The sequence below is a fragment of the Ammospiza nelsoni genome, chromosome 9 (genome assembly GCF_027579445.1).
Source record: "Ammospiza nelsoni isolate bAmmNel1 chromosome 9, bAmmNel1.pri, whole genome shotgun sequence".
Lineage (NCBI taxonomy): Eukaryota > Metazoa > Chordata > Aves > Passeriformes > Passerellidae > Ammospiza > Ammospiza nelsoni.
The window spans coordinates 31,119,277-31,145,131 of NC_080641.1; the positions used below are offsets into that span (position 1 = coordinate 31,119,277).

A 25,855-nucleotide genomic window follows, 5' to 3' on the forward strand; every position below is an offset into this window, starting at 1 on the left:
GAAAGGAGGTTTCTGCAGAAAGAGAGAAAAGAAATTAGGCAACCTTTTTGACTATAAATACATTCAGAGGTTTTTATTAAATGGGAATTGTAGTTTTAATGGCTATAATGGGTTATAATAAAAAATGTCTTCCATTTCAGAGCCCAAGATAAGCACTGAAGGAGGTTATGTAGCAACTTTCACTGATGATTTCCTAGGTAGCTTCTGGCAGAATCTTCTTTAGCCCACCATCCTGGGTTCTTCACAATGTTGAAAATGTGGAATATGTAAAATTTTCTTTAAAAAGGCTTTTTCTTTAATGTTGATCTTTGTATACTTTCAAGCCTTATCAAGAAGGGAGATTTATCTGTGAAACCTAGAGCAGCTAACAAGCTCTAAGTGATGTCAAGGTGTTAGAAACACAAATTACTTGTTGGTAGAATTGCCTTGATGAGGTTTAGGGCAGGACATGTTTCAGTTATCTCAGACAAACACAGAGGTTAACAAAGGCTGGGGAGAAGGAGGTACCACTGAGAGTGGACACAAAGAACCAAGAATTTATGGGCCACAAGGGCATTTTGCAGAACTCCTGAGATAAGGGGACACTAATAAAGGCAACTCAGCAGTTGTGCTGAAATCAGCTCTAACTGGGTAAAAAATAATTCTGGCAGGGGCAGAGCGTGACCACTGACCCAAGAAACCCACAGACTCAAAAGAGAGGGACTGAGCATGCAGCCTAATTAGCATGAGAGGCGAGAGAATTATTAACCAATAGAAAACAGAATATTAATTAATAAGAACTATGTCACTTGTAGCCAATGAACACTAATTCCTTTGTTTGCTGAAGGGTATAAATAGTAAAAGTTTTGATAGTTGGTGTGCTTGATTTGTGGAATACCACTGAGCACAGGGGTTTATGCAGCTCTGAAATAAATAATGTCTCTTGAGTGTGTAATTATTGGCCTGTTGCACACCAAGTAACAAATCTGATTTTTGAGAACAATAACAGCACAGAATAATGAGGATGGGCCCCCGTGTCAGACCTGTGAACTCTTCTCACTAAGAAAAATCAATAAGGATTAGACAACAAGATCAACAAGAACTCATTAAATTGAAAATATCAGTATGTTTTGTTTTCAGTCTAAAAATTATTTCTAGGCATTACAAAGTAAAAAAAAATGCTGTGAAAGAGGCCTGTTTGGTTTGTGTTCCCTGCAGTTCTCAGCACTCTATTTAAAACCACTCATCCAAACACAAGGTATTCTCAGAGGCACTATTGATAAAAGACTGCACAGAAGCCAAGCGCCGTGAGCAGCTATTTTTAATTATCCAAACTGTGCACAGAAAACATGCACAGCTTTACAAGTGAACTTAGGGTCGGGGAGAGAAGCAGGGGTTAAAAAAAAAAAATCACAGCAACAAGCTACATGCTAAGAAAAACCTCCCTGTGGAACCTCCCTGTCTGGTCTAGGACCTGTGTCAGTCCAGGTGAAACATTTTGGGCTATTGTAAATGAAGATAAAACCTATTGGCATCTGTGTGACAGACATGGGCACAAATAAATCAAGCAATAAACAGCACAGCATGCCATCTCTGGCCTTGTGCCTCCTTTTTGTCACTAGGGTAAAAAGTTGCATTCAAAGACCACAAGTGCCTCTGAAACAAGAAGCCTCCCAACACCCCCTACCATGTAGGCAGAAATGCAGACAAATTCAAGTGTCTGAAGGGATTGTGGGATAACAGGGAAGCTACTAACAAAAGCAGACAGCCCTTGTGGCTTAGGGAATCAAAATGAACACCCCAACATCCTCCCCCCAGCTCGGTGCCAGGGGTTTGTGATGACAGTGCTTGGCCTGTGATGACACTGCTGGCTACTGATGCTTTCCTGCCCCAACCCTTCCCTGTTGTTCTTCTCTGAGTCCTAAACAAACCAAAACAAGGTTTTGAGGGACAATCTCAGTCGTTGCCAATCACAGCTTGAGTCACACCACATTTGCCACATGAAGTTTTTCCAGCAGAGAGAAAGAAAACAGGATTCTACCAATGCATCCAAGAGACCTGAAGAAGAAATAGCAAAGGTCACACAGACAAGGAGATGGACTGATACTCACAGACATTTGTTGTGCCCTTACTGTACCCTACTCCTGCCTTGTGCTTCTTCCCAGCTGTCAGCATCTAGCAGAGAATTAAAATCACAGAGCCAGGTCTCTGCTGTGTTTGTAGAGTGCCAAACACCAGGATGCCCTGGTCCAACACAGAACCACTCAGTGGCATTGGACAAGCCAGATTTTCCACATGTGCTGCCCCAGTTTGTGCTCTCCCACTGGCCCTTTATTTCCATGGGCTGTTTTGGCTGGGAACAGCTTTGTCTCTCCAGTGTAACTGTCCCTGAGAACAAAGCTGCAGGATTTCCAAATCCCTCTGGAACAGTGACTGTCTGATGCAGGAGGATGTGTCTGAGCAGCACAGCAAACAACCACAGCAGTACAAAATCCACAGACATGCAACAACCTGGCAGCAAAACTCACCATTCCACAGCTATCCAAGGGCTGAACCAGCTCAGGGACTGAAGCAGCACAGCTGTGAACTGGAGGATTGGATGATGTTTCCCCAACACAAAAGCAAGAGTTACATGCCAGAAATACAGAGTTTGGGGCAGCCTCAGAGACAAGTCAGGCCAGTGGACAAGGTTCAGTGTGGACTGCTAATTCTAGGCATTGAGAGAGATGACATTTTTTGTAACCAGACTCTTTCTCTCAGTAAAAACAGTTAAGATACTGCATTTATTGTAATTTTAAATATTGTAATTAAAATGAAAAGGCATGCAAATGGTTTGCTTAAAAATGGGAAGCTAAAGATCCAAGGAATGAAACAAATAAAGCAGATGTGTTACCTGGAGGTACCACAATATATTTTCTTTTCCTCTGCCTGCCCAGGTTGGCTCCTGAAGACCATGGCTGTCAGTGTCTGTGCTGTCATCTTCCTAAGCAATTTTTGAAAGCGTGGAGCTCACAGAGTCCATTAGAGAAAGCGAAGTTCTGCACTACAAGCACTAAATAAACTGTATCTAAATATGTCTTTAAACCAACCTGAAGAATTTATAGGTGAAGTTAGTTATGGAGGTATCTTGGCTCAGGCAAATATGGTAGGTCACCCTGCACACTTCTGGCAGTTGTGACACTTCAAGGTAACCCAGCTGCAAGTAAACAAGATTAAATGCATCATACATGATGCTCACCCTTTATGCAGCAATTTTTACCCATTAATCCAGTGATAGCTCAAAGGTTGGCAAAAATATTTACATTTTCATTTTAAGCAACAATGCCCAGAGAGGTTAAGCCATTTGTCCAATGTCACATAAAAATGCAGCTGAAGCCAAGGACAGACCAATTTCTGAGAAGCAGTGAAGCACAGACACCTCACCTCAATTCACTGACAGCTCTGCCATCACATCACAACCATTCCTATTTGATTGGAGTCACACTTTTCCTAAAAATCAGTAGATAAAGACATAGCAAATGATTTACACCTCCACATCTCACTGTCCATACTGTGTTTATTCCCTTCCCTGGAATGCAGACTGTCCCAGGCCAGTGAGTTACACAGCCATCAATCCTGTCCACTTGTGTACACATGCTGGCTCCTGTTGATTTTTCTCATTGATTACATGGACACATCACAATTTTGTGAACACAGCCCAGTCCAGCAGAGCTTTGACTGCCTGACAGCTCAGACCAAGCCATGGGCTACTACGGGTTGCAGATCCTAAATCCCACTATGGCACTGTACCTGGAGCAGCCATAGCCAGCACAAGGGTACAGTCACTCACTGGCCTCCTAAATCCTACCTGCATTTGAGAGAGGTTGCACTTGGGGTCATTTGGTGAAGGAGTCAAAGCTCTGGGCTAGGAGAACACGTAAAAGACTGGACAGAGTCACATATTGGATAGGCTCACCAGAAGCTCACGAACAGATTTGTTTCCTCTAAGGCCACAGACTGACTGCAAACTCCTCAGAAGCCAGTTGTCTTCAGCTATTTTTAGGGCAGGATGTCCAGATTTTCCTCAGGAAACGCATGCCAATCTTCAGCAAGAAGTCAATAAAAGAACTAATCTTTGCAGAATAACCAGACTGTGACAACCCTGCACGTGGACGTCTGACACCAGCACCATCTCCTGTAATGAGCCCTTCTCAGCACTGACAGACACCAGAGAATCCCCCAGCACTGAGTGAGCAGCCCCTGAGACAGAGCCTGGCAGCAGGCAGGCACAGCCCCAAGCCTCCAGACACTGCTCCCCAGGCAGCCTTTGCTCCAGACCAAATCAGGGCCCACAGCCTTTATCTGCCAGGGCTTCTCTCAGATTCAAACACAGCTGGAATTTCTGTGCCATGAGCAGACTGGATTTGTACATTCTTACTGCTTTGTGTCCTCTGGAATTTGCCCACTGGAATTTGCATTTTTCTCCCTTTTTTCTTGCTCAATAGCTACTCCTAACTCATCCTGTATTACAGAATCCAAGGGGTTTTTACTGCAGGAGACACAAACACATCCTTGAGATTCCTGGAGAAGAGAAGGCTCCTGCAGGACCTCATTGCAGCCTTTCAATGTATAAGGGGGCTTACAAGAAAGATGTAGAGAGATTTTTCATCAGGACCTGTAGTGGTAGGACAAGGAGTAATGATTTTACACTGAAAGAGTACAGCCAAAACACCATCATTAAGGGTTCAACTTTTCATTATTCTGGAGCTGTGAGCATTGATAGGTCTTGTATTTTGGACATATCTTTCCTGTATGCATTCACATGGAGCCAGGATCCATCAGTGATCTCTGTTCACAGCAGAACTCAGCACTGTCATGTATTTGTAACTTACCCCTGCTCCTGGCAGAGACAGAGGAGGAACTCCAGTTAAGTCTGTCTGTAGACTGGTATATTAAAGTCATGATGATTACATGATCACATTGCTTTTCTGTTAGACCTCTTGTTAATATCTACTAATCAAACCAGCTGATTAATTTCAATCAAGTTGGAAAATGAAGCGTAGGTCTCAAAGATTATCATCTTTATGGGGACTTTATTAATAGATTAGATGACAGCTTGTGTGAGAGAGCTCTGAATTAGCATCCTCACTGAAGGAAAGCAAATTCCATGCACTGATCCTGTTTGGTGGTGGCCAGAGATGCACTGACAGCCCAATCAGAATACCTATATAGCTTCAAACACAAATCAGAATCCCTATTAGGCTGGGTCTGGAATTGCTTGTGAGAATGCTTCTAAACACACTCATTAGTTGCAATTAGTGGCATTAGTGTCATGGATTGGTTGTGCTTTTCAGGTACTCATCTCAGAAGAGTACTAAATGGGAGGTAATCAGATGAGGCACCAGACCAAAAGTTTGTATAATACTAAAGTCAAATGGGAAGAGAAAAGTTGCAAGTCCTGAAACCTTACTGTGATGACTTGGAAAGATAGAGATCCAATTGGAGACTTTATCAAACACCCAAAAGGTATAGCTGGATAGCTCTGGTTTGATAATTGTCTATGAAATACTTGGCACTTAAAATACTGCTTTATCTCTAGCCAGTGGCAGCAGTCACCAAGAAGTGTCACTCCTGCTTGGGAGGGAAGTGGTCAGAGGCTGAACTCACCCAACGTCTTTCGTAAGCTCTGCCCCATTCCTGCTCCTTTCTGCAGGAGGATTTCAAAGGCAAACAAAAACAAACCACATTTCCCCTCTGATTTTGGTGCTGCCAAAACAGGTCTGCAGGGGAGATTCTGTCACTGCTCTGTTTGCAGACAGAGAGGCAAATATGGCCAGATGACCCTAAAAATAGGAACTGAGCAGAGAATGTCCTTCTCAGGACACCCATTATCTTTTCTGGTCTCTGTACCTGGAACTGGGACAGCACCCATCACCCTGGGCCTCTTGACCTGAATTCCAGGCAGCTACTGAGTCACCACTAGACCAGAGGGTAAGAGGAGAGTCCTCCTTATGGCATTCCTACAAAATATGAAAAGCATTTTAAAGAAACTCAGATCAGATGTTCAACCAAACTACCAAGCAGTACCCACCATGATGAAAAATCAAATTTAAAATGTCCCAAGAGATTAGGAAAGTCATGAGCCCAAGAGCAATGACTTGATAGGAATGCAGCACCATGCCAGAAACCTTGGGGGGGAAGAGAGAGAGGAGTGTGAGCAATTGCCACATGTTAATGGAAAAACTAATGTCCTCCCAGCTCCTGCATAAACTCACACAGATAATCCCAGAGGAGAGCAGAGCTTGAAATTTGAAATGTGAAAGTCACAGAAGTTCAAATTCTTACTGAGGATTAAATTGGACTTTTTATACTGACCAATAACACAGCACCACAGGAGACACTCTAGAGGGCCCAGAGGTTAAATCAAGATCTATTCTACTCTGAAGATTAATGATCTTTATCTGGAAATGTCCCAGTATAAAATGTGTGTTAGCCTCAGACACATTTGGCTGCATCAGATTCAAAGTTCAACTATTGGTGCTGATGATCAGCAGCTGAGTTTCCAAATTTTAAGTCCTTTACAGTCTTGTGAGAGTTTTCTGCCTCAGAGATGAAAGAAAATAAACTGTCCCAGCAGGTACTAAAATATTACAGTGTCCCTTGCAGCAGGGGCTGTTGCCCATAGGAGGAACAGGGCACTGCTCTCACTCCTTGCAGAGCTGCTGCTGCATGTGGGAAGGTCTGGAGTGCTTTGGGCTCATCCAGTACCCTTGGAGCACAGCTCTGACCAGATAATAAAACCTTTTGGGGGGATTCTTTGGAAAGATCAAGTGAAAACTGAAACAGACTTTGAGCTGTGACAGAAACAGAAACCATATATTCATAGCAACGCTCTGCCATATTTATCTGCTTCTCTCCTCTCTCACAGCCCCTGAGAGAGAACTGCAGAAACCACTGGAAGTAAATGAGAGGAAGGAATTGAACGTTTCTGTGCAACAAGCACAAGGAGGATTCACCCTGGATGGGAGATGAGAGCAAAGTCACTCAGATGACTCAGCTGTCAAGATGATTTCCAAATTATTGCAACATTTAAAGAGGAGAAACGGGCAGCTCTCAAACGTGATTCTGACAAAAGTGATATCAAAAATAAAATCCTCAGAGCAGAAAAGTGCCATGACAATGCAACCTCTGGAGAAAAAGAAAATTCTTTGGCCAGGACTTTGTAGAGACATCAGGTGACTCTTAAAATAGTGACTGTTGTTCCAAGATCAGCATTAATTGTGAAAACTAACTAGCTCTTCTGTGATTTTATTCTACATGAGCCAAGAGAGGAACAAAATATTGATTGAGTGAGCTTCAGGATTTATTTATATAAGGATCTGATTGCCAGGTTCATTCTTATGCAAAGCAGAGAAAGGTTTTTCAGCAGGCATTTTAAAAAATCAGATCTAAAAATAACTTTATGCTTTGGCTTTCCTTGTAAAATGCCTGGGAGTGCTTGCTCAAGCTTCTTCCTTCTGTAGGCACTAAGAAAGCAAGAACCAGATTGAGGAAATCCCTGACACTTCCAGTAACTTCAAACTGAAGATGAGTTTGCTCTGAATTGGAACACAACTGACCCAACTGAGTAAGACAAATATGAAACTCGTGCCCATTTCTGATGCTCAGTTGAAAGCACACCCCAATACAACTCGCTGTATTGCTTTGAGCATGGAATATTCTTCCACATCCATGCACTCCTGGGAAGCTTTGAAAGCTTAAAATTTTTAGTGCTGTGTTTCCAGGTCCTTCCTTGAAGCTGTTGTTGCTTCTGGTACCACATCTTTCTGAAGCTGTAAAAACAAACCCATGTGCCATACAGGAGTAAAGCCAGGAGGAGTGACCCAGCAAAGGCATTTTTGAAAGAGCCTCCACATCCCCCAAAGGAAAGCAAATGGGTGGCCTTGGAAAGGCAGATCAGCTCCCTAAGCCCTTGTCTGTGGCAAACAGGAACACCTGATGGCATGAGCAGGGAAAGCACCTCTGCATATTATATTGTCAGTTCATTAAAAACTCAGATGTAACTTTTTGATTAAAAAGGCAACCTCCACTTAATAGCTTTTTACATGTAATGCTTTCAAAATCAAAACATAGGTTTTTTCCTTGACAGCTACACTGGGAGAAGCACACAACCTTGTGTGGTGTGATAAAACTAAGCAAAACCACATCTCCAGACCAGAAAGTGCCATGGAGAACAGTTTGTACTGTACAAAGCCAGTCCTAGGTCACTCTTAGCACATGTCCATACTTACATTCATAGCCTTGTTCCTATCTGGCTATTTAGAAAATCCTTTTTCTCCCTTTAGCAAGCAGCACAGCACAAGGTTGCACACAACAGAATGCAGTTCTGGGATAATGGTATCATTCTGTTTTCCATGGAGACTTTTTCAAATTGTTTTGTCTCAGCAGAACAGAGTGAAGAATCTCACCATCAGTACTTCCTTGCAAACACTTCTGTTCTTTTTGAAAAACTCACAACACATTTCAGTACAGAGTAAAAATTCAGTACTAAGCAGCTGAAATAAATTCTTGAGAGTAAAACCACTCATTTCTAAAGCTCTTAGTGAAGCATTTACTGCTTAAATCTGTTATGAGATCTTCAAGTTCTTACTGCATACAGAAGACTGGGAATTTGCCATTCTTCTACATAAATAGAAAGCAAGTGCACCCAGGAGTAAATCTTTGTGGCCAGAAACAGGCAGGCATGCTGCAGTGCAGCCTTCCACAACATCTGCTCTACAAACCGAATTATCCCTCCCTGCACAGATGCAAAAGACATCTGAAATGTTGGCACTTGAGACACACAGATAATTTCAAGTCCCTTTAAAATTAACTTTTTTTCCAAAAAGAAAAGCCATGCTGAAGTATTTCTGTTAGTGATGAATAAACTCAAAGTCAACAAAATCTGGCCCCAGCTCATTCTAATATCAGATAAATCACATCTGTCCCATATGAGTGTTTAGTCTTACTGCTTCTTAGACTCTGTCCTCAGTGGGATGATCTGAAACTGTGCTAATACAATCTATTACAATGCAGCCAGTTCCTCATGATTTAGCAGCTCTTTTTGAGTCCAGAGTGCAACAACCTCATTTAGTCTTAGCAGAAATACAGGAGCCCTAAAATCTAGATAAGAACATAATTTCCAGAGGGAAATGTTAAATTAAGCTAACCCTCTAGTAGCTACAAGGGCACTGGTGGGCACTGGTTCAGCTACTGGTGGCCCTTTTATTTGCAGATTCCTTCTTCAGAACAAATTACATGTGAAATTTGGGAGAAGTTTTAAATGGGTTTACATACACAAAGAATGTATATAAGTGAGACTGAGCTATGTGGCTGTACAAAAGCAGACAGCTTCAATAATTTAAGAAATAGCATCCACAAATCTTTTCTCAAGTGAAGACATCTTTCTCTCTTTGTCTCTGAGAAACTTTTATTCATCTCATTGCTCTTGAATTTTCACTAGCAGTCAAGTGGCAAGCTGCCAAGTAACTCACAGTTGGCTGGAAGCATGGTCACCTACAAGCTAATTGATGCCACAGAGCTTCCCTCCAGGATGCCATCTGGGTTGCATTCAATATTCTTACTGGATTCAGAAGTCCGTCCCTCTAAACTTGAAAGCTGCTTCTCTTGACCAAATGCCAGCTTGCTGATTTTGTTTGCAAGCACACACATTTAACTAAACAGCAATACCAAGCTCCTGTTCCACTCTTTTGACCATTTATTGACTGCACTATTCTACAAAAATAAAGACAAACCACTTCCCCGTCTCACAAGAGGGCAAATTGGGAAAATGAGAGCTGAAGGAGGCTGTCAATGAAAGCTTACAAAGGGATTTTATACCAAGTCCCTGCCCCTGCCTGATCAGGCACATTTTAATACAGCTAGGTACCCTGCTCCCAATGCATACCCTCAATGACTATAATGAGACTTCTTGTTTTCATTTTTAAAAATAGGGCATTTATAGAATATAATACCTTAGTATTACTTTTGGGGCCAATCTGCCCCCTTAACAATCAGACAGGTAGAGAGGCATTTTTACTTTCCTATTTCTACTTATTGCAGCAGAGAAGCACCTTCCTGACATGCAGCTGCAGCCTCCCATGTCTCTGCATTGACAGCAGGAGTTTCCTGCATGCAGCCATGGCAAATGGCAACAGTAAGTAAATGCAAAGGTGAGGAGCCCAATCACACAGGCTGGCACTGCAAGCTCTCTGCAGGGAGGCACTTTTCCAGTGGAGACCTGAGGGCAGAACTGTCCAAAGCACCCAAATGACCCTCCAGCAGGCCTGGCTCCACCTGCCTGTTCCCCCTGAAAACCTTCCCTGAAATGGCCTTCATGAGCAAAGATCCTTGCAAGAGCAGTACAGATTTACTCCACAGGCACCTGCCTAGAAATTCTTTGTAATAGAATAGATCTGGCAGGACTGAGTCATGATTACCTGCTCTTCATCTAGAGGAGAGGCAGCATGCTGGAAAACTCCAAGGCAGTTTATTTGACTGTAATTAGTCAGACATAATGCTGTTGGAACAAAAGGCCAACCTGGCAAAAGCTCATCAAAGCAAATCTCCATCAAGTTCATTCACTTCTAAACAAGCGCACAGCAGTGATAGAGATGGAGAGTGCCTACTCACGTTTGGCAATTCTTCCTGCCCATTTTTTACAGTCAAACAAAAGAATCTTGAAGTGTTTTAGTACCTATATATTACAGGAAGTACCTATTATATTACAAATATCCTGGAAGTGTTTTAGTACCTATATATTACAGGCAAATCCTGTTAATGTTACCTGAGAAAGGGTAGTGAAAAAGCAGGATGAAAGTTGCATTAGTGACATAACAGAATTAAAGAGGTTTACACTGACTCACTAAATACCCACACAGCAACAATAAACTCACTTTGAACTCTCCAAGAGTTCTGCTGTGCAATCTAATAGCCTGCAGCTTAGCAGGAAAAACCACCTCTCCAAATGGCTCAGGGTTGGAGTTTTCTTGCTTTGTTTGTTTTTGGGTTTTTTTGACAGTTGAATATATTGCACAGTAGCTAAACCAGAACATGAACTTAAAGTTCTTTCATAAGCAAATGGATTAAAGCAATAATATTGAGACTTTCCAAGCCATATTCAGCCATGGATACAATATTGTCAGGCAGGGCAAGGAGCTTTAATTGGGAATACTCAACCCAGGCAATAGGTCAATTTTGTGGGATTGAGAACATTGCTCATATTCCTTGGGTCTATTCCTGCTATGACAGATAACACTGCAAACTGTGAGCCAAGCCTGGAGAAATTTTAGTTGCTGTGCTGTTCAGGGCAAGGTGAGCACCACAGGTGCAAAGTCAAAGCCACAGTGAGGATTCTCCTGCCATAAGCAGATTCTCAATAAAATTTAAATGTCACGTTAACCTTGTGATCTCCTGCACTTCTAGACTTCCTGTGTGAAAGTTCAGGCCTACACACTGCACCTGTACCACACTGAGAGCTCTGGGTGGTTTTGCTCCAGAAGGAAGAGACACCTGAAGTTTAGCACAGGAAGAACTTGCTTTAGCCATAGAATAACACAGCATCCACTGGAGCAAGCTTGGCCTCTTCCACCAAAGAGCAGAGATGCAAATGCAGACTAAGCAGCCTAAGAGAGCAATTTTACACCATCCAAATTAAAAGCAAGATCACTACAAAACTAGGGCTATCACAGACTAAAATATGCCTGCAACTGATCATTCCTTCAGCAGGACACTGGGAAACACAAGCAAAAGAAGGACTGGATGGAGACAGACTGAATGGTCAATAAAATATGGATGGTTTCTATTTTCATGGCTTGCCAATGGCAAGTTCTCACACAACATTGTAGCTGGGGGATGCATGAGATCAGGAATGGAATGAAGCTGTACTTTCACCCCTAAAACAGAATTAGAGAGCAGTTAATCCTCACTTGGAACAAAACAGTGGTCCAAGGCCAGAACTTGTATTGTAGCTCCACAATTATTCTCTATGCACTTCTGGAAGCTAAAATAAAGACAGGGTAATACCCTGGTGAAAACCACTGCAGAAAACATTTTGTGAACACCACAGGCCTGAAGCCATTGATTTTTGAGTTTGCAAAGGTTTCTTACGGTCAGTTGTGACCGTTTGTAACTATGAAGGAACAAAGATCTCTTGAAATATCACTTCAAACTCATGTTTTATCCAACATATTCCCCTGCCAACACTGTTCCCTTCACCATTATTTCACAGGCTCACCTCAGGAGATAAAATGTACCCGAGGTGAAGCTCTGCCTGCCTGGGGAGGGTGGCCCTGTGGAGGAGCCTGGCCAGCTCAGCTAGGTGGGCACAGCCCCGTGCTCAGCAAAGCCAGCCAGGGCTCTTCTCTCGGCAGGGCCTCGTGGATCACCCCGATCCATCTCCTTTCAGCCCTTCTGGGCCCACAGCAGCAGCTTTTCCAGCTAAGAAACGTCAATCTCAACAGAACTACACCAGCAGGGAGAGGGTCAGCTCTGTGCTCTGAAGCTACAGGACCAAGCTTTGTCAGCAATCTAAAATAACCAGTCAGCATTTCCTCAGAGACTTCTGCAGCAGCAAGATCAGGCTGAGCCCTCACACAGACAAGATGTTTTCTCTCTTCAACTTTCACCATCAGAGAACGGCGCTGTCCGCAGATTAAAGTAATGAGAAACCCCCACAAACATCGCAATTAATTAGAGCAGAACACACAGCAAATATCTTCCCCAAATCCCAAGAGACTCATCATTTAACATTTTGGATTCTAACAGTATGAGTGAAATGAGGTCCTCCATCTTCCACTTCATATCCAATAAGAAATATCACTCTCTCACACATTGAGTCCTAATTGGTATGAATCATCTCCTTCCCATCTACTGACAAGAATTTCTCCAGCATAAGAGAGTGAAACCGCCATCATTCTTACATGTCAAAGTGCTGTAAAAATCTCTGCTATTATAAAAGCAGAGGAAAAAACCCAACACAATGGCAGATAATCCCAACTGATTACTGTAGAAAAGTGACATTTACACATGCCCTTTTTCTATGTAAAAGGTCAAGCTGATGCACCAAAACGCTTCACAGGAAAATTCATCCCCAGCCACCCCCAGAAAAGGTGATACAGCTCTCAGGTGAACCACAGTCACAAAAAACGGCCATAAATTAAATTAAGGGAATTCCAATTTGTTGTTCTGGATCTCACCAGGTTTGTTATTCCTCTCAGGAAACCTAATCCCACATGGCTTCAGTAGAAACAAGTAGCAAGGAGAGAACCCTTTTCAAAAACAACACAGCAAGATTCTGCCCTAAACCCCTCGCTGAATATGTTTCTAATGCTACATTCAAACTCACACTCCCCCACAGGAAGAAAAAAACACTTTTGTAGGAAGGGGGGAAATTAGGTCCTGTACTTGGCTGCCTTCCTCCCCCTCGGTGGTTTTCACTGTCAGAGAAGCATCTTTTTTGCATTCCAAAATTAACCCTGTGATATGATGATGAAGCCTGCACAATGTGGCTCAGAAAAGGAACCAGTAAGCAACAAAGATCACTGCTCAATCCTTATTATTATGGACAACTCACTGACAGCTATCCAGCCTGCTTGGAAAAGGAAAGAAAGCAGTCTTCTAAAAGGATATTTTAGTTTCAGGTTTTCTTGAAACACTCCTCCAGTACACCAAGCAGGCAGGGATGAAGCTGCCAGGGCAAGAGCCCCATAAACCAAGGACTCCATAATCACCAGCACAGCCCTGACTCTTGCTGCAGGAATGCAGCATCTCCCATGGTGCTGAATATCTTAGTCCTGACCTTGAAACTGGAGGATCAAAACTGTTCAGTGCCAGCAATGGCTTTTGTTCTGTGATCACACATCCCTCAGGGCGCTGCTTGCCAGTGCACCTCACAGTGCCCAACAGCCTGAACTGGAATCAACAGGAGGCAGGTGTGGAGCTCCACATCAGCTCTGGAAAATCCTCCAACACTTGTCACCCTGGCAGCCTCAACCTGCATTTCAGTCTCAAAATATAAAAAATACTGTAAATTAAGTAATTAGATCTGGGCAAAGTGAACTCAGCTGCTTCTTGCCAGCTGAAGTACAGCATTTGTGCAGGAATTATTTATCCTTTCTATGAACATTAGCACAAATAAAGGCTTGCAATATTCACATGGCTGCATGCATAATCGAACGTGCAGAAATGCTGCTGCTCTCAGCCAAGCTTTGCAGAGTCCCCTGTGATGCCTGAGCAAGGGAAGGTGTTAACAAAGGCTTTGTGCATTGCTGCTGAGGATGGGCACTCTGTGACACACGGCCATGAGATTTAATGGCCAAACTCATGGGGAAAGACTGGAAGAAGAGCAAGGCAATAAGACCCTGGGAAAGGCTCCATATTGCTCAGGCATGGGCTTGTCCACAACCATGGAGAAAAATTAAGTACCTTATTAATCATTTCCCTCTAGAAAAGGGTGCCCCAGGATTTCTGCCCTACTCCACACTCACTCTCTTTGAAGTGCCATGCCACAATCAGAGAGCCTGCAGTCAAGAACTGGACAGATATGATTCTTTTCAACACCTGTTAATGCAGCTCCTTAATCCTAATTTAACTTCAGGGATCAACATGCACTGGCACCTTGGGCAAATACACATAACACATTATTTTATAAAAAATAGGACAGATTTCTGTGTTAAAAGAGCTCTTGTGAAAAGGTGGAACAGAAATCATCCAGCAAAGAGCTTGAAGTAAAGCAATTTCAACACATCAATGTGATCCTGGCAGAGATTGGTCCAGAGGTTCCTTTTGAAACTCCTTATTTACGAGGTGCCAAAGAGCAGTTCCCATATAGGTTACACATCCTAAATCACCTACAGAGCCCACCTTGTGTAAACTTCAGAGTTGTGCAATCTAAACTGTACCTTTGCTGTTTTACACGAGAAAGGAAGAAGGAAAAGAGCAATAAAATACACAATAGAAAATTAAGCTCCTCAGTTATCTTTGTTCCTTCCAGAAAATGATAGGTTACTTATAATTTATGGAGGGACGGGTGCACAGGTGATTAGTTCAGCAGTGCATGCTCAGATAACAGCAAGGTGTGGGCAGGAGGTGAAGGAGTCTTGAATGGAATTTAGAATGGAAAGAGCCTCTTTAGCAAACCAAAGGTCTGTGGTACAGTCTCACAACAGGCACTTTCGGCCAGCTGAAGAAGTGGCTGCAGTGATGTCTGTCTGTACACAGGCTATGTTTCAGGATCTGTTGGAATGTAAAAAAAACAAAGTTCATTTTGGAACACAAAAGTATCATGCTCCTCCTCTAGCACCTGTATTTTCTGTGTCCAATACTATATACAAGAAGTGAGACATCTGAAGCATTTCTTGCACTTGACCAACACTAAAATTTTCAAACCGTGAGTTGTCTCAACACCAGGGTTTTCCTGAATATTTTACAAACTGTATATGACAAAAGCAAAGGCTAAATCCTTGAGCAGTCATTTAATCCAAGGAACACAATTATCTGTGTAAAACAACATGATAATAGACCTGAAAAAAAGAAACTGGGGACTTTCTTCATGAGTCACTCATGTCCACAATGATTTGCTGAATCACTCTACAGCCTTGGGCAGAGGGGAACTTTCCCAAGCATCAATTTTCATGTCCCTGAGATAATATTTAGCCCACTTTTTATGGGAAGATTCATAGAAAGCTGAACTGCTAAGCAGCCACGGGATGACAAATGTGCAATGAGCGTAACACAAGCACACAAACAGGAATAGAAGCTCTGAGTTACAGAGGCAGGAGGTGTATTTCTTGGCCTATATCAGTCAGCACTGACATTTGCTATCAAAGAAACTGGGCCATCTCTGTTTATAAGTAGCTCTATAGATCAGCTGTGATTCAGGATGAGAAGTCTACAGGAACAGTTGTAAGTTTACATCAAAATTCTTCTTCTCAGTGCAAGTATATTCACTACTCCTGCTGTAGCTGATTTTTACTCCCTGGATCTCACAGAGTGCATCATATATGGATGGAGCACATCCAGTAAATCCAGCATGTTTACTGATATACAATCACTGCTCAACCAGCAAGCCAAGCAGCTGGTATCTATCATAGCAGACTCATGCAACACATTTGGAAGGATGCCTACAACCTCACTCACCTAGATCAACAAAAACAGAAAAAAAGTCATCAAAGGAATTAATCCCATTAACTTCATACATGGAAAGAAAGACAGAAAACCTCAACTGGGTAATGCACAGCATGACAAAGACTTGGGATCAAAGAAAAAGTTTAATTCACCCCTTGAAGCAAAGTATCACCTCAGTGTACATTACACTACACATTACATATCAAGGAAGGCAGCATGAAAAAAAGTATAAAACAAGGCCAGTTAAATTAAATACAAAGTTAAAACCTGGAACTGGAGCAGTTATCTAAATGAGGGACATAGTAAACAGTTTACTGTCAGCTGTACACACCAGTTTCTTCAACAATTATTTTAATTGATAAATCTATGCTATATGCTACATGTAAAGGAAAAGAAGTCTTCAACAATGTAACATTTCAAATTTAACCAAAATCAAGATAAAACTTCCACCTATTACTATGAATTTTCAATGCAAACTTTCACTCCTTTCACTATTTTGCAAGTAAAAGAAATGACACCCACAGAAGATACAGAAACAAAGCTAGAACTCAAGAAAAAGATAAAGAAACTTACAGCAGGCAAAATTCTCACTCAGGATGGACAAGATTCTGCAGCATTAACAAATTCAATGTTAAATAATATATCTATCTTTAAAAAGTAATCACAACAGCACAGAGCAGTTGCCAAAAAGAGCCCTTCTGGTTCTGCAAGTACAGGACTGTGCTCCTGCTGCCATGGAAACTGAGTCCCTCACTGCTCTGGTCCTGGTACAGTGCCACACATGCTCTCAAGCATTTAATAAATATTAATAATGCATTAAATAATATTGAAGTATCAGAAACAGAACATCTAAGAAAAAAATCTGGCAATAAAACTCACTTTGCATGGCTGCAGCCCAAAGGCTTGTAAGCCTTGCTCCAAGCCAGCTATAAATCCTGTTCTCTCCCAGGTCCTAACACTTGCTCTTGGCATTAAGTGTGAGTGAGTGACTGCCAGGCCTTAGCTTAGGCTGAATAAAAGCAGGAAACCTGGAGGAAAAACTGAAACCCTTCCACCTGTCCAACAGGTACCTCTGCAAGGAGCAGCTGTGTGTGTTGAGCACTGGACTGGCAGGCAGGAGGCCTCATTTCTGTTCTTGGCTTGGCTGCTGACTCTTGTACAGCAGAGTCACTCTGGAGCAGAGGAGCTCTATCACCATTTATTCACCTCTTCATGAGGAGAAAGGCACAGGGCTGCCAGATCTGCCACAGCTCGGGGAAGGAAAGTCATGGGCCTTGCCAGGAACAGAAGCACTGTCTACCAGGGCATCATTACTATGGCAAGAAACAGGATGTCTCGACCTGAGGGACCATCAGTGACAGAGCTCACAACTCTCCTTTAAAAATTTTTTGGCTTCTTGCACGTTAAAATCTGGCTTTTGAAAATATTTCAGCGTGCAAGGGTTTAGTTTTATTTTTCAACTAGCTTACAGTATTGTAACTTCTAAAGTCTAATCAGGATTTTATCACTTGCATTTCAGACAGAATTTCTCACAGAGTACAAAATCTGCATTAATTTTATCACAGGGCCTTTTACCCTCCCCTCCCTGGGTATCTACATATTGATAATTTTAATGGAAAATAGAGAGTAAGAAAAACTACACTCAGCTTTTCCAACACTTCCCTCACATGCACCATGAAATAGTGAGGATTCCCCTTTGGATGGAAGCAGCTGTCAGCCTGGGAGCAGAGCAGGCAGGGTCCTTTCTGCCAAGGACCAGCTACTGCACAAGACAACAAACAGCAACCCACATCTTCATCTCCATCACCAAACTCAACTTACTGATTTCTTTTCCTGGGCAAAGGAAAAAATGAAAGAACAACTGACATGTTACAGCATTTTATAAGGCAGGCACAGAAAAGCAGATGTGAGCAACAGCATGCTTTGGGAACATTGAAATTACCAGGGAAAAGCTGCAGGAAAATGGAAAAGCTGTACAAAAGAAAAGGACACCAGTAAAAGGATCAGGAGAACTTCACACCAAATCAATCCTACCACAAATGCATCCCTAACACAACATCAGTCTCTGAGGCACACCAAAGACATGGTAGATTTGTCAGTGAATTCAAAAAGCTGATGGTATTGAAAAGGCCAGCAGAAACAAAAGCTGGGAGTCTGCTGAGGGAATCAATAATGGTTAGACATTTTCAGGTGTAACAGAGTGTTTAATGTCCTTTAGGTGGACAACGGAGTCACAAAAACTTATTATTTCTAGCACTGGCAATCTCTTAGTGTAGGTGTATCAAATAAATGTGTTCACCAACACATTACACTTGGTTTCTCTGGTCTCATAATTGCAGTTTGAATAAACTTTGGAACATTTTCTGATTAATATTAAATTATCCTAAGTATCTTCCACTCTTAACATCAATCAGTCAGAAATTACATCTCTAACCTGTGCTAAGGCTGGGTCTAGAACACTGCAGACATAAGAGAACTGGTCTGCATTGACTTTTCATAGAATCACAGAATGGTTTGGGTTGGAAGGGACTCTGAAGACCATTAGTTCCAAACCCAGGTTGCTCAGAGCCCCAGCCAGCCTGGCCTTGAACACTGCCAGGGATGGGGCAGCCACAGCTTCTTTATACTTTAAAATGCTTTGGATTAAATTAACCTACCTTGGCTCAAAATGTAGAATATGCTTCTATCCTCTGAAATGCCAGCTCTGAGCTCTCTGATAAACAAACCAAGTCATGTTGGTTTCAACGGCACTTTCATAATTTCCTTGTTGAACTTAATCATTACATTCACTCTTCCCTTTCTCCTTGACCTCAGGAAAGCTTTTCAGCCCACAGCTCATTCCTGTAACTGTATCTAGAGCAACTAGATACACTGCATAAAACAGCAGCACTGCATAAAACCAAGTTCACTTCCCCCAGTAACCATCATGTCCCCAGTGGCTCTCCCAGCTCTCTCTTCTGCCTTTTCAGTGGTCCCATCTCAGTCCTCTCTTTCTTTCCCAGACCATGAGCAGGAGTGATAGAAAATCATCACCTTCTGGAAAGCAGTCTGCATTTAGACTGCTTAATAAATAAAACTGCATAAATAACTTGCTCAAGAAAATGTCCCAGGATATAGGGAAAAGGAGGATGGCATGTGCTTAAAACTTCATTTTCTACATAAACGTTGCTGAGCAGGTTGCACTAACAGGGAAGATAATCCAGACACCAAAAACATACAAGTTAGTTTTTTCAGAGCAGATAACAAGAATATAATGAAAAATGAAGATAAATGAATAAAGGCATTCACTGTGGAGCACAAGAAGTCAGTAAACTGGTTTTGGGCCTAAGCTGGACATGAATCCAGTACAGACCAGGACAAGCAGGCAGCAGCCACACAGAAAAGCAAACAAGTCCTGCCTCTCAACACCAGTCCTCCAAGTGCTTCCAGTTTTGGGATAAGTATGCAAGCTGGCCACACAACACAGGTAAAATGTCACTGACACAATCAAGTGCATATGACCATGCGTAAGCCAGGGAACCCTAAAACTCCACGTGGTGACATGCACAGGATCTCCAGGGTGGCAGGCAGCAATCACTCAGCATACAGGACACTGGCTCAATATGAAACAGAAAGAGAAATTGGAGCAATGCATAACAGAGGAAAAAAAGTTATAGAATACATGTGGCATTGTGAGTGCCTACTGTGTCACTTGGTCACGCCCCAAAAGCTGCAAGCCTGGCACACCATTACACTCCTGCACTTCAAAGCCACCCAGACCACACTTAACTCTGCACCGGATCCAGAATTTAGTTTTCAAATGGGCTTTTTGATATGTTTTTACTCCCAAATTCCAGCTTTAGTGAAACCTAAACTGACAAGCACAGAGACCATGAGGCTGCCTCCTGGGCTTCCACACAGGCAGCAGGAGTCAAATTCTCTGTACAAAGCCAGTGTGAGCACAGGACTCCTCCTTCCTCAATTGCAAAGGAAATGTGTCTCAGCTACACAGCCACCTCCTGCAGCCACAAGGCAGGCAAGGGCTGAGGTAGGGGAGGTTTGCTGAGGCCACATGTTTACTTTGCATTCTGTACACATGGGAACAGTTTTTGAAACAGTAACTCCCTTCAGACTGCATCTCACACCTGAGGCAGCCTCAACCCTGCCTATAAAATATCCCCATGAGCAGTCCTCACCAGCAAGCAACATCACAGAAAGGATACCAGTGCAAAGGTGGAAAATGGAGCTTTAAACAAGAAATAGTAATTCTGCATTTGGCTGTGTCCCCCTGCAGGCAGGTATTACAAAGCTGAAATGATCCTGCAGCTTGTGTTTCATTTTAGGAAACTGGTTAAGCTACTCATTGCTTTTTGCAACTATACTCTTTGCCACATTTAGTGTTTATTCAACAGTGAAACATTTGAGCAGAGATCCTCCAGTCTCTTTCACCCACACTCAGGTCTGGGTTAAAATAAATCATACTTCATAAAAATAAAATCATACATCATAAAAATAAAATCAAACACCTATCAAAGTAAGAGTTCCTATTTTGCGTCAAATACATTGCGTCTGGCAGCTGTTTGCAAGGTCTTCCTTGTTTTCTGCTGGCTACAATGGCAAGCAGGAATAAACTTGTAAAGCTGGGGAAAAGCCTCCAAGAGCCACTCCCCCTTCAGAACAGAGCTCTAGTATTTTCCCCTCTGGGTGATGATCACAGCACCCTGGACACACAGCACACACATCCCTAATCTGACCTGGCTTTGCAGCCTCCACCCATCCTGAGGGAGACACAGAAAAAAGTATCCCACATTTTGAGTATCTCAGCAAAGAATGCTTTTGCTAAAACACTGTGCCTCAGAAAAGGGACATTTTTCCCACTATAAAAGTAGCTTTGATGTTTTATAAAGTTGCTGCTGTACCATTACAAAAAATGTCCCAATGACTGTCATCTGCACGCATTGTGTGAAACAGCTTGTAAGTGTCTTTTCAGTATTTCCAAAGAGGAAAATGTATCACAGGGAAGGACGAAAATGCATCTACAGAAATCATGTTCAGAATTGCCCTGGGGCCCTGTCCTCATTGTATGGACCATGTTTAGTGCAGATTGTGGCATTGAAAGCTGTAAGTTGTGACCAGGATTTTGTTTTTCCAGGCCTACACAGACTGGACTGAGCTCAAGCAAATCCTTTTGCGTAGAGCAGAACAAATAGTTTTAGGACAGGTTTAAACTCTGCAGTAGGTACCCAAGATTTCTAATTCCAAAGTTTAAAACATTATTTCCCCAGCAATCCAAACAATGTAACTTCCACTGGTTATCTCTCTGTAGTTTAGCTTCCTTTCCAAAGATACATTTTAAGGAACATATCTACTCCCTTTTTATCTTCCTTTCCTCAAAATGGTATAAATTTCTGAAAACATGACAGCAAAACAGCATCTTCATATTTAGGCAATCTGTTTACTGATTTATTTTTATATATTTCTACAATGCACACAAATTAGTGTCTCCTCCTTTTCTCTTGTTAACACTTCACAAGTCATGTGCCTACACACAATGAGCACCATCTCCTCCCTCCTGACAGCCTCCTTGGCTACCGTTCTTTTGCTAACCCAGAAACCCAGTCCTGGATAAACTTAATACACCAAAAAACCAGTGCTGCCTTCAGGTCCATGTCTGTTGTATTAACTCACACATCAGTCCTAGGGTATATAAGTTGAACTCCCAGCCCCGACAGAAAAGGATTACTCAGTTGAAATCAAATGCCAAGGACGCAATTCACTTTGATTACTGAAATATTCTCCTTAGAATCCAAAACATGATGCCAGCAAATCATGGGGGCTCGGAGGATGGGGGAAACAGGGACAGACACAGGACACAACACAAAGGGGACACAGATAACAACAAACAAATTAAAATTCAGTCTTGCACAAAGATGGTTTCTCGTAGGAAGCCCACAGAGTCCTGCCAAAAAAAAAAAAAATCAACTCTTTCCAACTATTGAAGATACACTCGAAAATTTTGTAACTAAGAGTATCACACTGTCTGCCACAAGGAATTGGTTTCACAAACCAATTCTGCACAACATAAAGACCATCCTGTCTCTTTAAAAGGGGAGAATATACACAAACAGCAATGAGCTATTACAAATACATTATTAGCTCTGGGAGAAGGAATCATCAAGTAATTACAGAGGTTATCAGGGTCCTTATCAGCACTCACTGCCAGCAGGCTACCTGCATATTCATTTCCCTCTCCATCACCACTCTGGCATGCTGAGTTTTCCAAAATAGTTTCTTCTATTGCATATGTTCATAAAATAGTTTTAAAATAAATTTCTGTTTATTACAGCAGTGATAACAGAGGCGGTATCTAGAAGCGAAAACATGGAATGTATTTTTTCACCCAGTGAGTAGAACTCCAAACATTCCATATGCTGAAAAACAGTATGCACTTTCAAAACAAAGCAGTGTTCAGAACAATTTAAGTGAGAAAAATGTGCATGACAAATGTAATTTTTGTCTTTCAGCCTGCTTGAAGAAGCAACTGCAAAATCTCTCTATTTATGAACTAAATAAACAGTCCGTGAGCAATTTCTGTAGTCCAATTCCCAATCAATAATAAATGCCAAATTCAGATTAAAGTGAAGAACATATTTTTACCACCCCCAAACCCAGCAACTGTAAAACCCCTCTGAAATAAACCTAAATCAGATGCAATAAGCATTATAACATAGCACAGTCCACGCTGAGCTGATGTTCAGCAGCATGTTGTTCTACACTCTCTCTTCTGAGACAATGTTCAGAGGGTTGCTTATAAGGAGAAAATAAAAAAGCAGCCCAGATACTGAGCCCCTCACTCACTCAGGGCAAGAGCTCAGGACACAAACCTACTCTTCTGTGTTGAGTGCAGGGTCCAGAATCCATTCAAGATGCTCCTCTAGCCACGATCCCAACCTCCGAAAAGCAGCTCCAAAAGCACTGCCCACAGGTCACCTGAGCTCAGCAAGCCTTTGTACCACAGTGCACAGAGGTTTTAAATGGAAGGCTTCAAGAACACCATTATACACCTGCTCAGAGATTCTCAGTGCTTCCACAGATTACTGTCTGTCTTGGGAAACAGACACTTCTGAGAAAACTTTCCCAGTTATGGCTGCACAGGAGTCCACGGTAGTTCTCAGTCACTCCCAGCTTCCCCGACTCTTTTGCCAATTTGAAACATTCCACACCTAAGTTGCCTCAAAATAGTGCCATTATAATTCCTGTAAGAGCCATTTCTATGTCTCAATTAATGCTGCCTACTCCCCAGATCATAAAAAATATCATATATAAAGTCAATCAAGTCCTCTGAATAAAGACAGCAACCAGAAAGAAATGTTATGGGGTGATCACAGGGAACATCTTGTTATAATTTAAGAGTTTGGGCATCCCTGCTGTCCTTAAACTGATCTACTCAGACTTCACTCCAAATATCACCTGACAGACTTACATGGGAAGATGTTAGCAGGAAAATCACATACTCAGTGACCTTTCTTTTTGTGATGCATTCACTGGGTCTATGAGCTTTGAAGAGTTCGCTCACTGAATGCACATTCAGTGCCTATTATTCTACAGAGATAATTTAAGAGATGTCGTACTTGCTACAATATTTGCAATTTTAAATCCCAAATTAAAGACACTTCTCTTCAAGATTTAGGCTCTGTAATTTCTTTTACAGATGCTTCTTACACTCCATGGCTGAGACAAGTTCTCCCAGGTATCAGAAGCTGTAACCTAAATAACAGCCAAGTTATAACAGCACAACCCTACAAAGTACCCAGAGTTTATGGGTTTCCACTGATACACACCAGGGCCACACCACAGGAGAAGGAACGAGTGCCATTTTTTCAGGATTGGAAGTATAGATCTTGCTCTCTTTTCCCTTACACTATGAAGGAATTAGTGTTGCATGGCTGACACTGCCAAACCAAGCAGTGCTACTTGCTCATCTGCCTTGTCACCCTGACTGCAAACATATTTAAACACAAGATCCACACCCACCGCACATCTTGTAGGATGATTATTAGTAAGCAACATTTCACATGAGCACCTGTCACTCGCCCTAAGCACGGGCTCTTCCGGGCTTTGACATCTCTCCCAACTGCCCCGAGAACACAAACTGTGTGCTCCTTGAGGCGCTCTGAGCAGAGGCGCTGCTGGAGGCGAGGGGACGGGCAGAGGGAGGGCAGGGAGCTGCCCGGTGACGGCAGCCGCCGGACCCGCGCTACCGAACACCGCTCCGGGCATCCCGGCCGGGCCGGGCCGGGCGAGCCGGCAGCGAGGAGCCGCTGCCCCGCGGCGCCGCGTCACGGATCTGCTGCTGCCGGCAGCCAATCGGCGCCGCGGCCGGGGACGGCGCGACTTCATTCATTCATTCATAAAAAAGAGGCGCAGCGCAGCTGGGAAGCGCGCCCTGCCCGGCACCCCCGCCCCGTGCGGGGCACGGATACTCACGGCAATCCGCCTCGTCACTGTTATCCGAGCAGTCGTCGTCCTCGTCGCATTTCCAGATGGCGGGGATGCACCGCTCGTTCCGGCACTGGAACTGGTTCTCCTCGCACTCCTTGACGGCGCCTGCGAGACACGGGGCCGCGCCTGGGTCAGCGGGGCGCGCTCCCACGGCCGGGCGGCGGGGGCATCCCGGGGCCGCCTGGCCGCGGACAGCCCGGGCAAGGCGCCGGGAGAAACCACCGGCCGAGTGGGGGCTGCGGCTGGGCTCGCCGGGGCACAGCGGCTCGGTGCGGAGCTGGGGCCGGGCTCGCCGGGGCACAGCGGCTCGGTGCGGGGCTGGGGGAGACGCGCCTCCGCGGGAGCACGGCGGCGATCCCGAAGCTGCTTTGTGCAGGGATAAAAGGGGCCATTCCCGTGCTTCCCCACATTGTTTTAAAGGCGGAGGGAAAAGGAGCCTGGGTATAGAATATGGTTAAACCCGAAACACAACAGACAAAGAAAAATTATAAAGCGCAGTGATGCTGGGACCTCCTGCGCATCCGTTGCCGGGGCAAAACGCACCGACACCTGGGGACGCGGGGCGGAAAAGGCACGGGCGCCGTCCCGGGAAAAGGAACCTGACCCAACTAAAGTTGAGGGCGGGGGGAGAACGGAGCAAATCTGCTTTACAGACTCGGTGCCGCGCTGCTCTGATGAGGCACAAATCCCCTCTGAAAAGGATTAAAGGTGGCAGCTCCTGTCACCAGCTCTCGGGCTCCATTCGCCCGCCTGAAGAGCTTGCCCGGCCCTCGCAGGTCGCAACCCCGAGCGTGCCCGGCCCTCCGCAGGTCCCAAACCCCGCGCAGGGCACCGGAGCGAGCGGGCATCCGCGGCCGCACATCCCGTGCCGGCAGGACGCTCGCCTCCTCCCCGGCAGCGCTGAGGCCGGGGGACCCCGGCGCGGAGGGAGAGCGGCCGCACCGCGCCGGACTCACCTTTGCCGAGATGCAGCTTGAGCAGCAGCAGCTGGAGGAGCAGCAGCCGGGCGAGCGCTGGCCGGCACATGGTGCTCGCTCCCTCCCTCCCTCGGTGGCAGCGCGCCGTGTGCGGGGTGCGCGCAGCCGGCGCGCCGCTCGCTGCCCGCCCCGTGCCGACTGCGGCCGGCGCCGCCCCCGCCCCGCCGCGCCGCCGCCGTGACGCGCCCCGCTGGGCGGGCCCCGCTCGGCTCGGCCCCGGAGAGCGCGGCCGGCATCCCGCCTCCCGGAGGAGCCCGGAGGGACACCTGCGGGAC

The 25,855-nt window shown here is 44.1% G+C and overlaps 1 protein-coding gene across 3 annotated transcripts in view; it reads right to left on the reverse strand.

Annotated features, from left to right (window-relative positions):
* Nucleotides 1–25,644, reverse strand: part of LRP8 (LDL receptor related protein 8) — a 169,892-nt gene extending 144,248 nt beyond the window's left edge. For all 3 annotated transcript variants that reach the window (XM_059477982.1, XM_059477980.1, XM_059477979.1), the window contains exons 1-2: nucleotides 25,560–25,644; nucleotides 24,589–24,708 (exon numbers count right to left, since the gene is read on the reverse strand). In XM_059477982.1, the coding sequence (XP_059333965.1) occupies nucleotides 24,589–24,708; nucleotides 25,560–25,629 (190 nt within the window). In that variant the 5' untranslated portion in view covers nucleotides 25,630–25,644. The remainder of the gene's footprint in view (nucleotides 1–24,588; nucleotides 24,709–25,559) is intronic.
* Nucleotides 25,645–25,855: the final 211 nt, after the last annotated feature.